We start from the raw sequence: 16,693 nt of genomic DNA on the forward strand, positions 1-16,693 counted from the left end.
AAGGTGCTCTACTGTACCTTTACCTGCACATACAGAGGCATGTACCAACCATTACCAAGGTGCTCTACTGTACCTCTACCTGCACATATAGAGGCATGTACCAACCATTACCAAGGTGCTCTACTATACCTCTACCTGCACACACAGAGGCATGTACCAACCATTACCAAGGTGCTCTACTATTCCTCTACCTGCACATACAGAGGCATGGACTAACCATTACCAAGGTGCCCTACTGTACCTCTACCTGCACACACAGAGGCATGTACCAACCATTACCAAGGTGCTCTACTATTCCTCTACCTGCACATACAGAGGCATGGACTAACCATTTCCAAGGTGCTCTACTGTACCTCTGCCTGCACATACGGCGACATGTACCAACCATTTCTTAGATGCTCTACTGTATCTCTGCCTGTTCAAATGGAGGCATGTATAAACTATTACCAAGGTGCTCTACAGTACCTCTTACTGCACATACAGAGGCATGTACCAACCATTACCAAGGTGCTCTACTATACCTCTACCTGCACATATAGAGGCATGTACCAACCATTAACAAGGTGCTCTACTATACCTCTACCTGCACATACAGAGGCATGTACCAACCATTACCAAGGTGCTCTACTATACCTCTACCTGCACATACAGAGGCATGTGTCAACTATTACCAAGATGCTCTACTGTACCTCTACCTGCACATACAGAGGCATGTACCAACCATTCCCAAGTGCTCTACTATACCTCTACCTGCACATACAGAGGCATGTACCAACCGTTACCAGGGTGCTCTACTGTACCTCTACCTGCACATACAGAGGCATGTACCAACCATTAAAAAGGTGCTCTACTGTACCTCTACCTGCACATATAGAGGCATGTAACAACCATTACCAAGGTGCTCTACTGTACCTCTACCTGCACATATAGAGGCATGTACCAACTATTACCAAGATGCTCTACTGTACCTCTACCTGCACATACAGAGACATGTACCAACCATTACCAAGGTGCTCTCCTGTACCTCTACCTGCACATACAGAGGCATGTACCAACCATTACCAAGGTGCTCTACTATACCTCTACCTGCACATACAGAGGCATGTGCCAACTATTACCAAGATGCTCTACTGTACCTCTACCTGCACATACAGAGGCATGTGCCATCTATTACCAAGATGCTCTACTGTACCTCTACCTGCACATATAGAGGCATGTAACAACCATTACCAAGGTGCTCTACTGTACCTCTACCTGCACATATAGAGGCATGTACCAACTATTACCAAGATGCTCTACTGTACCTCTACCTGCACATACAGAGACATGTACCAACCATTACCAAGGTGCTCTCCTGTACCTCTACCTGCACATACAGAGGCATGTACCAACCATTACCAAGGTGCTCTACTATACCTCTACCTGCACATACAGAGGCATGTGCCAACTATTACCAAGATGCTCTACTGTACCTCTACCTGCACATACAGAGGCATGTGCCATCTATTACCAAGATGCTCTACTGTACCTCTACCTGCACATACAGAGGCATGTACCAACCATTACCAAGGTGCTCTACTATACCTCTACCTGCACATACAGAGGCATGTGCCAACTATTACCAAGATGCTCTCCTATACCTCTACCTGCACATACAGAGGCATGTGCCAACTATTACCAAGATGCTCTACTGTACCTCTACCTGCACATACAGAGGCATGTGCCAACTATTACCAAGATGCTCTACTGTACCTCTACCTGCACATACAGAGGCAAGTACCAACCATTACCAAGGTGCTCTACTATACCTCTACCTGCACATACAGAGGCATGTGCCAACTATTACCAAGATGCTCTCCTATACCTCTACCTGCACATACAGAGGCATGTGCCAACTATTACCAAGATGCTCTACTGTACCTCTACCTGCACATACAGAGGCATGTACCAACCGTTACCAGGGTGCTCTACTGTACCTCTACCTGCACATACAGAGGCATGTACCAACCATTACCAAGGTGCTCTACTGTACCGCTACCTGCACATATAGAGGCATGTAACAACCATTACCAAGGTGCTCTACTGTACCTCTACCTGCACATACAGAGGCATGTACCAACCATTACCAAAGTGCTCTACTGTACCTCTACCTGCACATATAGAGGCATGTACCAACTATTACCAAGGTGCTCTACTATACCTCTACCTGCACATACAGAGGCATGGACCAACCATTTCCAAGGTGCTCTACTGTACCTCTGCCTGCACATACAGAGGCATGTACCAACCATTACCAAAGTGCTCTACTGTACCTCTACCTGCACATACAGAGGCATGTACCAACCATTACCAAAGTGCTCTACTGTACCTCTACCTACACATATAGAGGCATGTACCAACCATTACCAAGGTGCTCTACTATACCTCTACCTGAAAATACAGAGGCATGTACCAACCATTACCAAGGTGCTCTACTATACCTCTACCTGCACATACAGAGGCATGTACCAACCATTACCAAGGTGCTCTACTGTACCTCTACCTGCACATATAGAGGCATGTACCAACCATTACCAAGGTGCTCTACTATACCTCTACCTGCACACACATAGGCATGTACCAACCATTACCAAGGTGCTCTACTATTCCTCTACCGGCACATACAGAGGCATGGACTAACCATTACCAAGGTGCCCTACTGTACCACTACTTGCACACACAGAGGCATGTACCAACCATTACCAAGGTGCTCTACTATTCCTCTACCTGCACATACAGAGGCATGTACCAACCATTACCAAGGTGCTCTACTATACCTCAACCTGCACACACAGAGGCATGTACCAACCATTACCAAGGTGCTCTACTATACCTCTACCTGCAAATACAGAGGCATGTGCCAACCATTACCAAGGTGCTCTACTATACCTCAACCTGCACACACAGAGGCATGTACCAACCATTACCAAGGTGCTCTACTATACCTCTACTTGCACATATAGAGGCATGTACCAACCATTAACAAGGTGCTCTACTATACCTCTACCTGCACATACAGAGGCATGTACCAACCATTACCAAGGTGCTCTACTATACCTCTACCTGCACATACAGAGGCATGTGTCAACTATTACCAAGATGCTCTACTGTACCTCTACCTGCACATACAGAGGCTTGTACCAACCATTCCCAAGTGCTCTACTATACCTCTACCTGCACATACAGAGACATGTACCAACCATTACCAAGGTGCTCTCCTGTACCTCTACCTGCACATACAGAGGCATGTACCAACCATTACCAAGGTGCTCTACTATACCTCTACCTGCACATACAGAGGCATGTGCCAACTATTACCAAGATGCTCTACTGTACCTCTACCTGCACATACAGAGGCATGTGCCAACTATTACCAAGATGCTCTACTGTACCTCTACCTGCACATACAGAGGCAAGTACCAACCATTACCAAGGTGCTCTACTATACCTCTACCTGCACATACAGAGGCATGTGCCAACTATTACCAAGATGCTCTCCTATACCTCTACCTGCACATACAGAGGCATGTACCAACCATTACCAAAGTGCTCTACTATATCTCTACCTGCACATACAGAGGCATGTACCAACTATTACCAAAGTGCTCTACTGTACCTCTACCTGCACATACAGAGACATGTACCAACCATTACCAAGGTGCTCTACTGTACCTCTACCTGCACATATAGAGGCATGTACCAACCATTACCAAGGTGCTCTACTGTACCTCTACCTGCACATACAGAGGCATGTAGCAACCATTACCAAGGTGCTCTACTGTACCTCTACCTGCACATATAGAGGAATGTACCAACTATTACCAAGGTGCTCTACTATACCTCTACCTGCACATACAGAGACATGTACCAACCATTACCAAGGTGCTCTACTGTACCTCTACCTGCACATATGGAGGCATGTACCAACCATTACCAAGGTGCTCTACTGTACCTCTACCTGCACATATGGAGGCATGTACCAACCATTACCAAGGTGCTGTACTATACCTCTACCTGCACATACAGAGGCATGTACCAACCATTACCAAAGTGCTCTACTATACCTCTACCTGCACATACAGAGGCATGTACCAACCATTACCAAGGTGCTCTACTATACCTCTACCTGCACATACAGAGGCATGTGCCAACTATTACCAAGATGCTCTACTGTACCTCTACCTGCACATACAGAGGCATGTGCCAACTATTACCAAGATGCTCTACTGTACCTCTACCTGCACATACAAAGGCATGTACCAACCATTACCAAGGTGCTCTACTATACCTCTACCTGCACATACAGAGGCATGTGAAAACTATTACCAAGATGCTCTACTGTACCTCTACCTGCACATACAGAGGCATGTACCAACCATTACCAAGGTGCTCTACTATACCTCTACCTGCACATACAGAGGCATGTGCCAACTATTACCAAGATGCTGTACTGTACCTCTACCTGCACATACAGAGGCATGTACCAACCGTTACCAGGGTGCTCTACTGTACCTCTACCTGCACATACAGAGGCATGTACCAACCATTACCAAGGTGCTCTACTGTACCTCTACCTGCACATATAGAGGCATGTACCAACTATTACCAAGGTGCTCTACTATACCTCTACCTGCACACACAGAGGCATGTACCAACCATTACCAAGGTGCTCTACTATACCTCAACCTGCACACACAGAGGCATGTACCAACCATTACCAAGGTGCTCTACTATACCTCAACCTGCACACACAGAGGCAAGTACCAACCATTACCAAGGTGCTCTACTATACCTCTACCTGCACATATAGAGGCATGTACCAACCATTAACAAGGTGCTCTACTATACCTCTACCTGCACATACAGAGGCATGTACCAACCATTACCAAGGTGCTCTACTATACCTCTACCTGCACATACAGAGGCATGTGTCAACTATTACCAAGATGCTCTACTGTACCTCTACCTGCACATACAGAGGCATGTACCAACCATTCCCAAGTGCTCTACTATACCTCTACCTGCACATACAGAGGCATGTACCAACCGTTACTAGGGTGCTCTACTGTACCTCTACCTGCACATACAGAGGCATGTACCAACCATTACCAAGGTGCTCTACTGTACCTCTACCTGCACATATAGAGGCATGTAACAACCATTACCAAGGTGCTCTACTGTACCTCTACCTGCACATATAGAGGCATGTACCAACTATTACCAAGATGCTCTACTGTACCTCTACCTGCACATACAGAGACATGTACCAACCATTACCAAGGTGCTCTCCTGTACCTCTACCTGCACATACAGAGGCATGTACCAACCATTACCAAGGTGCTCTACTATACCTCTACCTGCACATACAGAGGCATGTGCCAACTATTACCAAGATGCTCTACTGTACCTCTACCTGCACATACAGAGGCATGTGCCAACTATTACCAAGATGCTCTACTGTACCTCTACCTGCACATACAGAGGCAAGTACCAACCATTACCAAGGTGCTCTACTATACCTCTACCTGCACATACAGAGGCATGTGCCAACTATTACCAAGATGCTCTCCTATACCTCTACCTGCACATACAGAGGCATGTGCCAACTATTACCAAGATGCTCTACTGTACCTCTACCTGCACATACAGAGGCATGTACCAACCGTTACCAGGGTGCTCTACTGTACCTCTACCTGCACATACAGAGGCATGTACCAACCATTACCAAGGTGCTCTACTGTACCGCTACCTGCACATATAGAGGCATGTAACAACCATTACCAAGGTGCTCTACTGTACCTCTACCTGCACATACAGAGGCATGTACCAACCATTACCAAAGTGCTCTACTGTACCTCTACCTGCACATATAGAGGCATGTACCAACTATTACCAAGGTGCTCTACTATACCTCTACCTGCACATACAGAGGCATGGACCAACCATTTCCAAGGTGCTCTACTGTACCTCTGCCTGCACATACAGAGGCATGTACCAACCATTACCAAAGTGCTCTACTGTACCTCTACCTGCACATACAGAGGCATGTACCAACCATTACCAAAGTGCTCTACTGTACCTCTACCTACACATATAGAGGCATATACCAACCATTACCAAGGAGCTCTACTGTACCTCTACCTGCACATATAGAGGCATGTACCAACCATTACCAAGGTGCTCTACTATACCTCTACCTGAAAATACAGAGGCATGTACCAACCATTACCAAGGTGCTCTACTATACCTCTACCTGCACATACAGAGGCATGTACCAACCATTACCAAGGTGCTCTACTGTACCTCTACCTGCACATATAGAGGCATGTACCAACCATTACCAAGGTGCTCTACTATTCCTCTACCGGCACATACAGAGGCATGGACTAACCATTACCAAGGTGCCCTACTGTACCACTACTTGCACACACAGAGGCATGTACCAACCATTACCAAGGTGCTCTACTATTCCTCTACCTGCACATACAGAGGCATGTACCAACCATTACCAAGGTGCTCTACTATACCTCAACCTGCACACACAGAGGCATGTACCAACCATTACCAAGGTGCTCTACTATACCTCTACCTGCAAATACAGAGGCATGTGCCAACCGTTACCAGGGTGCTCTACTGTACCTCTACCTGCACAAACAGAGGCATGTACCAACCATTACCAAGGTGCTCTACTGTACCTCTACCTGCACATATAGAGGCATGTACCAACTATTACCAAGGTGCTCTACTATACCTCTACCTGCACACACAGAGGCATGTACCAACCATTACCAAGGTGCTCTACTATACCTCTACCTGCAAATACAGAGGTATGTGCCAACCATTACCAAGGTGCTCTACTATACCTCAACCTGCACACACAGAGGCATGTACCAACCATTACCAAGGTGCTCTACTATACCTCTACCTGCACATATAGAGGCATGTACCAACCATTACCAAGGTGCTCTACTATACCTCTACCTGCACATACAGAGGCATGTACCAACCATTACCAAGGTGCTCTACTATACCTCTACCTGCACATACAGAGGCATGTGTCAACTATTACCAAGATGCTCTACTGTACCTCTACCTGCACATACAGAGGCATGTACCAACCATTCCCAAGTGCTCTACTATACCTCTACCTGCACATACAGAGGCATGTACCAACCGTTACCAGGGTGCTCTACTGTACCTCTACCTGCACATACAGAGGCATGTACCAACCATTACCAAGGTGCTCTACTGTACCTCTACCTGCACATATAGAGGCATGTAACAACCATTACCAAGGTGCTCTACTGTACCTCTACCTGCACATATAGAGGCATGTACCAACTATTACCAAGATGCTCTACTGTACCTCTACCTGCACATACAGAGACATGTACCAACCATTACCAAGGTGCTCTCCTGTACCTCTACCTGCACATACAGAGGCATGTACCAACCATTACCAAGGTGCTCTACTATACCTCTACCTGCACATACAGAGGCATGTGCCAACTATTACCAAGATGCTCTACTGTACCTCTACCTGCACATACAGAGGCATGTGCCAACTATTACCAAGATGCTCTACTGTACCTCAACCTGCACATACAGAGGCAAGTACCAACCATTACCAAGGTGCTCTACTATACCTCTACCTGCACATACAGAGGCATGTGCCAACTATTACCAAGATGCTCTCCTATACCTCTACCTGCACATACAGAGGCATGTGCCAACTATTACCAAGATGCTCTACTGTACCTCTACCTGCACATACAGAGGCATGTACCAACCGTTACCAGGGTGCTCTACTGTACCTCTACCTGCACATACAGAGGCATGTACCAACCATTACCAAGGTGCTCTACTGTACCTCTACCTGCACATATAGAGGCATGTAACAACCATTACCAAGGTGCTCTACTGTACCTCTACCTGCACATACAGAGGCATGTACCAACCATTACCAAAGTGCTCTACTGTACCTCTACCTGCACATATAGAGGCATGTACCAACTATTACCAAGGTGCTCTACTATACCTCTACCTGCACATACAGAGGCATGGACCAACCATTACCAAGGTGCTCTACTGTACCTCTACCTGCACATACAGAGGCATGTACCAACCATTACCAAGGTGCTCTACTGTACCTCTACCTGCACATACAGAGGCATGTACCAACCATTACCAAGGTGCTCTACTGTACCTCTACCTGCACATATAGAGGCATGTACCAACCATTACCAAAGTGCTCTACTATACCTCTACCTGCACATACAGAGGCATGTACCAACCATTACCAAGGTGCTCTACTATACCTCTACCTGCACATACAGAGGCATGTACCAACCATTACCAAGGTGCTCTACTGTACCTCTACCTGCACATATAGAGGCATGTACCAACCATTACCAAGGTGCTCTACTATTCCTCTACCTGCACATACAGAGGCATGGACTAACCATTACCAAGGTGCCCTACTGTACCTCTACCTGCACACACAGAGGCATGTACCAACCATTACCAAGGTGCTCTACTATTCCTCTACCTGCACATACAGAGGCATGTACCAACCATTACCAAGGTGCTCTACTATACCTCTACCTGCACATACAGAGGCATGTACCAACCATTACCAAGATGCTCTACTGTACCTCTACCTGCAAATACAGAGGCATGTACCAACCGTTACCAGGGTGCTCTACTGTACCTCTACCTGCACATACAGAGGCATGTACCAACCATTACCAAGGTGCTCTACTGTACCTCTACCTGCACATATAGAGGCATGTACCAACTATTACCAAGGTGCTCTACTATACCTCTACCTGCACACACAGAGGCATGTACCAACCATTACCAAGGTGCTCTACTATACCTCAACCTGCACACACAGAGGCATGTACCAACCATTACCAAGGTGCTCTACTATACCTCAACCTGCACACACAGAGGCATGTACCAACCATTACCAAGGTGCTCTACTATACCTCTACCTGCACATATAGAGGCATGTACCAACCATTAACAAGGTGCTCTACTATACCTCTACCTGCACATACAGAGGCATGTACCAACCATTACCAAGGTGCTCTACTATACCTCTACCTGCACATACAGAGGCATGTGTCAACTATTACCAAGATGCTCTACTGTACCTCTACCTGCACATACAGAGGCATGTACCAACCATTCCCAAGTGCTCTACTATACCTCTACCTGCACATACAGAGGCATGTACCAACCGTTACCAGGGTGCTCTACTGTACCTCTACCTGCACATACAGAGGCATGTACCAACCATTACCAAGGTGCTCTACTGTACCTCTACCTGCACATATAGAGGCATGTAACAACCATTACCAAGGTGCTCTACTGTACCTCTACCTGCACATATAGAGGCATGTACCAACTATTACCAAGATGCTCTACTGTACCTCTACCTGCACATACAGAGACATGTACCAACCATTACCAAGGTGCTCTCCTGTACCTCTACCTGCACATACAGAGGCATGTACCAACCATTACCAAGGTGCTCTACTATACCTCTACCTGCACATACAGAGGCATGTGCCAACTATTACCAAGATGCTCTACTGTACCTCTACCTGCACATACAGAGGCATGTGCCAACTATTACCAAGATGCTCTACTGTACCTCTACCTGCACATACAGAGGCAAGTACCAACCATTACCAAGGTGCTCTACTATACCTCTACCTGCACATACAGAGGCATGTGCCAACTATTACCAAGATGCTCTCCTATACCTCTACCTGCACATACAGAGGCATGTGCCAACTATTACCAAGATGCTCTACTGTACCTCTACCTGCACATACAGAGGCATGTACCAACCGTTACCAGGGTGCTCTACTGTACCTCTACCTGCACATACAGAGGCATGTACCAACCATTACCAAGGTGCTCTACTGTACCGCTACCTGCACATATAGAGGCATGTAACAACCATTACCAAGGTGCTCTACTGTACCTCTACCTGCACATACAGAGGCATGTACCAACCATTACCAAAGTGCTCTACTGTACCTCTACCTGCACATATAGAGGCATGTACCAACTATTACCAAGGTGCTCTACTATACCTCTACCTGCACATACAGAGGCATGGACCAACCATTTCCAAGGTGCTCTACTGTACCTCTGCCTGCAAATACAGAGGCATGTACCAACCATTACCAAAGTGCTCTACTGTACCTCTACCTGCACATACAGAGGCATGTACCAACCATTACCAAAGTGCTCTACTGTACCTCTACCTACACATATAGAGGCATATACCAACCATTACCAAGGAGCTCTACTGTACCTCTACCTGCACATATAGAGGCATGTACCAACCATTACCAAGGTGCTCTACTATACCTCTACCTGAAAATACAGAGGCATGTACCAACCATTACCAAGGTGCTCTACTATACCTCTACCTGCACATACAGAGGCATGTACCAACCATTACCAAGGTGCTCTACTGTACCTCTACCTGCACATATAGAGGCATGTACCAACCATTACCAAGGTGCTCTACTATACCTCTACCTGCACACACATAGGCATGTACCAACCATTACCAAGGTGCTCTACTATTCCTCTACCGGCACATACAGAGGCATGGACTAACCATTACCAAGGTGCCCTACTGTACCCCTACTTGCACACACAGAGGCATGTACCAACCATTACCAAGGTGCTCTACTATTCCTCTACCTGCACATACAGAGGCATGTACCAACCATTACCAAGGTGCTCTACTATACCTCAACCTGCACACACAGAGGCATGTACCAACCATTACCAAGGTGCTCTACTATACCTCTACCTGCAAATACAGAGGCATGTGCCAACCTTAACCAAGGTGCTCTACTATACCTCAACCTGCACACACAGAGGCATGTACCAACCATTACCAAGGTGCTCTACTATACCTCTACCTGCACATATAGAGGCATGTACCAACCATTACCAAGGTGCTCTACTATACCTCTACCTGCACATACAGAGGAATGTACCAACCATTACCAAGGTGCTCTACTATACCTCTACCTGCACATACAGAGGCATGTGTCAACTATTACCAAGATGCTCTACTGTACCTCTACCTGCACATACAGAGGCATGTACCAACCATTCCCAAGTGCTCTACTATACCTCTACCTGCACATACAGAGACATGTACCAACCATTACCAAGGTGCTCTCCTGTACCTCTACCTGCACATACAGAGGCATGTACCAACCATTACCAAGGTGCTCTACTATACCTCTACCTGCACATACAGAGGCATGTGGCAACTATTACCAAGATGCTCTACTGTACCTCTACCTGCACATACAGAGGCATGTGCCAACTATTACCAAGATGCTCTACTGTACCTCTACCTGCACATACAGAGGCAAGTACCAACCATTACCAAGGTGCTCTACTATACCTCTACCTGCACATACAGAGGCATGTGCCAACTATTACCAAGATGCTCTCCTATACCTCTACCTGCACATACAGAGGCATGTGCCAACTATTACCAAGATGCTCTACTGTACCTCTACCTGCACATACAGAGGCATGTGCCAACTATTACCAAGATGCTCTCCTATACCTCTACCTGCACATACAGAGGCATGTGCCAACTATTACCAAGATGCTCTACTGTACCTCTACCTGCACATACAGAGGCATGTACCAACCGTTACCAGGGTGCTCTACTGTACCTCTACCTGCACATACAGAGGCATGTACCAACCATTACCAAGGTGCTCTACTATACCTCTACCTGCACATACAGAGGCATGGACCAACCATTTCCAAGGTGCTCTACTGTACCTCTGCCTGCACATATAGAGGCATGTACCAACTATTACCAAGGTGCTCTACTATACCTCTACCTGCACATACAGAGGCATGGACCAACCATTTCCAAGGTGCTCTACTGTACCTCTGCCTGCACATACAGAGGCATGTACCAACCATTACCAAAGTGCTCTACTGTACCTCTACCTGCACATACAGAGGCATGTACCAACCATTACCAAAGTGCTCTACTGTACCTCTACCTGCACATATAGAGGCATATACCAACCATTACCAAGGAGCTCTACTGTACCTCTACCTGCACATATAGAGGCATGTACCAACCATTACCAAGGTGCTCTACTATACCTCTACCTGAAAATACAGAGGCATGTACCAACCATTACCAAGGTGCTCTACTATACTTCTACCTGCACATACAGAGGCATGTACCAACCATTACCAAGGTGCTCTACTGTACCTTTACCTGCACATACAGAGGCATGTACCAACCATTACCAAGGTGCTCTACTGTACCTCTACCTGCACATATAGAGGCATGTACCAACCATTACCAAGGTGCTCTACTATACCTCTACCTGCACACATAGAGGCATGTACCAACCATTACCAAGGTGCTCTACTATTCCTCTACCTGCACATACAGAGGCATGGACTAACCATTACCAAGGTGCCCTACTGTACCTCTGCCTGCACACACAGAGGCATGTACCAACCATTACCAAGGTGCTCTACTATTCCTCTACCTGCACATACAGAGGCATGGACTAACCATTTCCAAGGTGCTCTACTGTACCTCTGCCTGCACATACGGCGACATGTACCAACCATTTCTTAGATGCTCTACTTTATCTCTGCCTGTTCAAATGGAGGCATGTATAAACTATTACCAAGGTGCTCTACAGTACCTCTTACTGCACATACAGAGGCATGTACCAACTATTACCAAGGTAATCTACTGTACCTCTGAATTTGCTGACAGAGGCATTCAGAAGTTTTATTTTTTTTTCAAAATCTGTATGAATTTGACAGAAAAAAGTACCAACAGCCAGAAAAGTAATAAAATCATCACTATATTCCTAAAAAAGGTAATGGTGACTAGCAGCAGAGCATACTTACTGGGTTCCCAGAGACAGATAGCTCTTGTAGTGTAGGAACTGCCTCCAGTTTTTCCACTTCTGAAACCTCCTGTTTAAAAATATGTAGCATAGACTTACTATGGTTACATGAACATTCATGGGTACACATGGTCACTCACTACATCCTTAGTGCCGCTTACATGTACTGTATGTGGCTGTAAAACACTGAATATGCCAAGCTATAACCTACTCACTTTTCCCAGGGCTATTTTTCCGTTAAAACGACGGGCACCAGAACAGCTCACATTTTAAGTCACTATTGTAAATGTAAAGCAAGATGCAGATGTGAACTCAATAACACCGATGTCCTGAATGTTTAAGATCAAACAATCAAAACTCAGTAAACGTGCTTTGAGATGGAAGCCCACTTATCGCACATTTGCCTCTGGCCTGAACCAGGCGTAACACAGGATCAGTTTTGCTTGGATTGCTTAAATGGGTTGTCCAGGCTAGGAGTACAAATCTGAATTCACTATAAGTGACAGCAGACTTTTGAATCCTCACAGCGAGCACAGTGAGCGCTGTGAGGATTCTCTGATGCCTGCAAGTATGATTTTTGCATATTTCCAGGCACATTCCGACTAGACTAGAGGTGTCCGGCCACGCAAGTCGAGTTGGTATGTGACCACATGAATGCAAATGGAATACTTGTGGTCAGGCGCCTGCCTGCTCTCAGCACTGGAGAAGCCTGACAGCCCACTGTGAGGATTCACAAGTCTACAGTCACATAGAGTGACTGTAGACTTGCACACCAAGGCCTGGACAACCCCTTTAAGTTGCCAGTCACACTGTGCTCCCCATACAGTGTCAGCCGCAGTGCCAGCCCCTCAGCTCACATCTATCTACCAAGACTCAACGATATCCAGGATCTAATGACAACACATTTTTCTCTCCATTAGTAGGATACGGCCTTTAGGACACATCCTGATGGTAAGGGGCCACACTGAATGCCTCTTCAGGTCACAGGGTGTGCACTCACACTATAACTAAAACATTTTACCTGAATTTTATTGAATCCTATAAACAGTTTCTTTAACTTAACAAGTGGAAATAGGTTGTTCACATCTCGGAGCCGGTTTTCTTCCATACGGAGGGAGACTAGACAACTCTGCTTGGCAAAGGAAGTCTCGGGGATCATTTTAATACGATTGTGGTCTAGCACAAGCTCTTGAAGAAGTTGCAATCCTTCAAGCCCTTCAACTTGGCTGATCTCATTTCCTAGAGAGGGAGACGACACAAATCATTCGTAATCGTTGTTGTTAGGACAGCCAATACACAAACTGTAAAAAAGTACTCACCGTAAAATCTATTTCTCGTAGTCTTCATTGGGTGAGACAGAACCATGGCATAGTCTGCTGCCACCTGGAGACTGACACTATTATTGCACTTAAATGAAATTGGCTCCTCCCCAGCAGACTATACCTCGCCTGCAGGAGTCAAGATTCCTCAGTTTTGTGAAAGCAGTAGGAGGAGACAAGAAAGTAATTAAGATAAGAAGAAACATAACTAGGCGCCAACCGGGCAACCTATGGAGGGAGTTGTGTCCCCCAATGAACACTGCGAGAAACTGACTTTTACGATGGAGTACCAAAAATCTACTTTTCTCGTTCGTCTCATTGGGGAACACAGAACCATGAGAATTCCTAAAGTGATCTTTTGGAGGGAAAGAATATAATACTGTTACCACCTAGTCTTCCACCATAACGCAAGTGAAAGTCTGGGCTACTGCTGCCCACAGTATCTTCCTACCAAGACTTGCATCTGCCGAAACAAAAGCATGCACCCTGTAAAACTTTAACAAATATATGCACCGAGCTGCAAAGCAAGCTGATGCCCGATAAACCACCCAGGAAGTTCCAATGGCTCAAGTAAAGTATGCCCTAATTCTATATGGGGCCATCCTAGCCTTAGCCCTATAGGCCTGGAGAATAGAGTCTTGATCCAGCGGTCCATGGTTGCTTTAGAAGCGGCCTGACCCCTACAAGGGCCCTCTGGTATAATAAGAAAAGAAATCAGAACGACTCAATGAGGCAGTGGTCAATAAATAGTGAGTTGTTTTTTTTTTTTTTTGTTGTTTGTCATTTGATAGTTGCTATGTATTTATGCATTTATACGTGTGTATTGCACATGTTTTTATTTATTCTATGTCTTGTCCATTGTTGTATTGGTTTTTTCCTTTTTTTTTTTTCTTTCTTCTTGCAAGGGAGTGACTCTACCAGTGATTTGAGGGCTTAGTTGTCTGCCTCTTTGATTATACACATGTGTGGAGTCCCTCTGCTGATTAGGAATGTTTATAATCATTTTGTGAACTGTTTTGTTTCATGTCTCTGAGGAAGAACCTGGTGTAAGGTTCGAAACGCGTCAGGCGTGGGGGGTCTGTTTTCCCCTTTATGGTTTTATCATGAAATTATGTGAATAAAACTTATCGTGGATTTTATCAAGTCTCCAGTGCTGGATCTTCCTTCTCTCTTCATGTCAATAAATAGTACCTTACGGCTCCAACAAAGTCCAACCTGTGCAAAGCCTTCTCAATAAGATGAGATGGTGCCAGACAAAAGGAATGCAAAATAATGTCTTCAATAAGATGAAAACTCGAGACCACCTTAGAGAGAAATGATGGAACTGGCCTCAACACTACCTTATCCTGATGAAGAATAAGGAAAGTGGCGCGACAAGACAGATCCGCAAGCTCGGAGACACTCCTAATATAAGTGATGGCTATAAGGAAAGCTACCTTATACAAAACAAAAAGTATAGAGATCTCTCTGATAGGCTCAAAAGGAAGAGACTGAAAGCCTCCAAAATAAGATTTAGATTTTAAGTACCTAGGGGAATCCGATAGTGTGCCTAATGTGCACCATCCCCTGGAGAATCATAGAATCATAGAATCGTAGAGTTGGAAGGGACCTCCTGGGCCATCTGGTCCAACCCCCTGCTCAAAGCAGGATTCGCTAAATCATCCCAGTCAGATGTCTGTCCAACCTCTGTTTGAAGACTTCCATTGAAGGAGAACTCACCACTTCTCGTGGCAGCCTGTTCCACTCATTGATCACTCTAACTGTCAAAAAGTTTTTTCTAATATCTAATCTGTGTCTCCTCCCATTCAGTTTCATCCCATTGCTTCTAGTCTTTCCTTGTGCAAATGAGAATAAAGTTGATCCTTCTACAATGTGACAGCCCTTTAGATATTTGTAGACAGCTATTAAGTCTCCTCTCAGTCTTCTCTTTTGCAAACTAAACATTCCCAAATCCTGCAACCTTTCCTCATAAGACAGGGTTTGCAGACCGGTCACCATTCTGGTCGCTCTTTTCTGAACTTGCTCCAGTTTGTTGATGTCTTTTTTAAAATGTGGTGCCCAAAACTGGACACAATATTCCAGATGAGGTCTGACCAATGAGGAGTAGAGGGAAATAATGACTTCACGTGATCTAGACTGTATGCTTCTGTTAATACATCTTAGAATTGCATTTGCCTTTTTTGCTGCTGCATCACACTGTTGACTCATATTCAGTCTGTGATCTATTAGTATACCCAAGTCTTTTTCACATGTGCTGTCACTTAGCCCTATTCCTCCCATTCTGTATATGCTTTTTTCATTTTTATTGCCCAGATGTAGTACTTTGCATTTTTCCCTGTTAAAAACCATTCTGTTTGTTGCTGCCCACTTCTCCAGTTTATTTAA

At 45.5% G+C, this 16,693-nt stretch overlaps 1 protein-coding gene across 4 annotated transcripts in view; it reads right to left on the reverse strand.

The window, feature by feature from the left end:
• LRRC9 (leucine rich repeat containing 9) overlaps window positions 1-16,693 on the reverse strand; it is a 234,531-nt gene that overhangs the window by 59,606 nt on the left and 158,232 nt on the right. For all 4 annotated transcript variants that reach the window (XM_073571244.1, XM_073571255.1, XM_073571252.1 and 1 more), the window contains exons 28-29: window positions 14,011-14,228; window positions 12,991-13,059 (exon numbers count right to left, since the gene is read on the reverse strand). In XM_073571244.1, coding sequence (XP_073427345.1) covers window positions 12,991-13,059; window positions 14,011-14,228 — 287 coding nt within the window. The remainder of the gene's footprint in view (window positions 1-12,990; window positions 13,060-14,010; window positions 14,229-16,693) is intronic.

This window comes from Dendrobates tinctorius, unplaced genomic scaffold (assembly GCF_039654945.1).
Source record: "Dendrobates tinctorius isolate UK_male_01 unplaced genomic scaffold, ASM3965494v1 ptg000006l, whole genome shotgun sequence".
Lineage (NCBI taxonomy): Eukaryota > Metazoa > Chordata > Amphibia > Anura > Dendrobatidae > Dendrobates > Dendrobates tinctorius.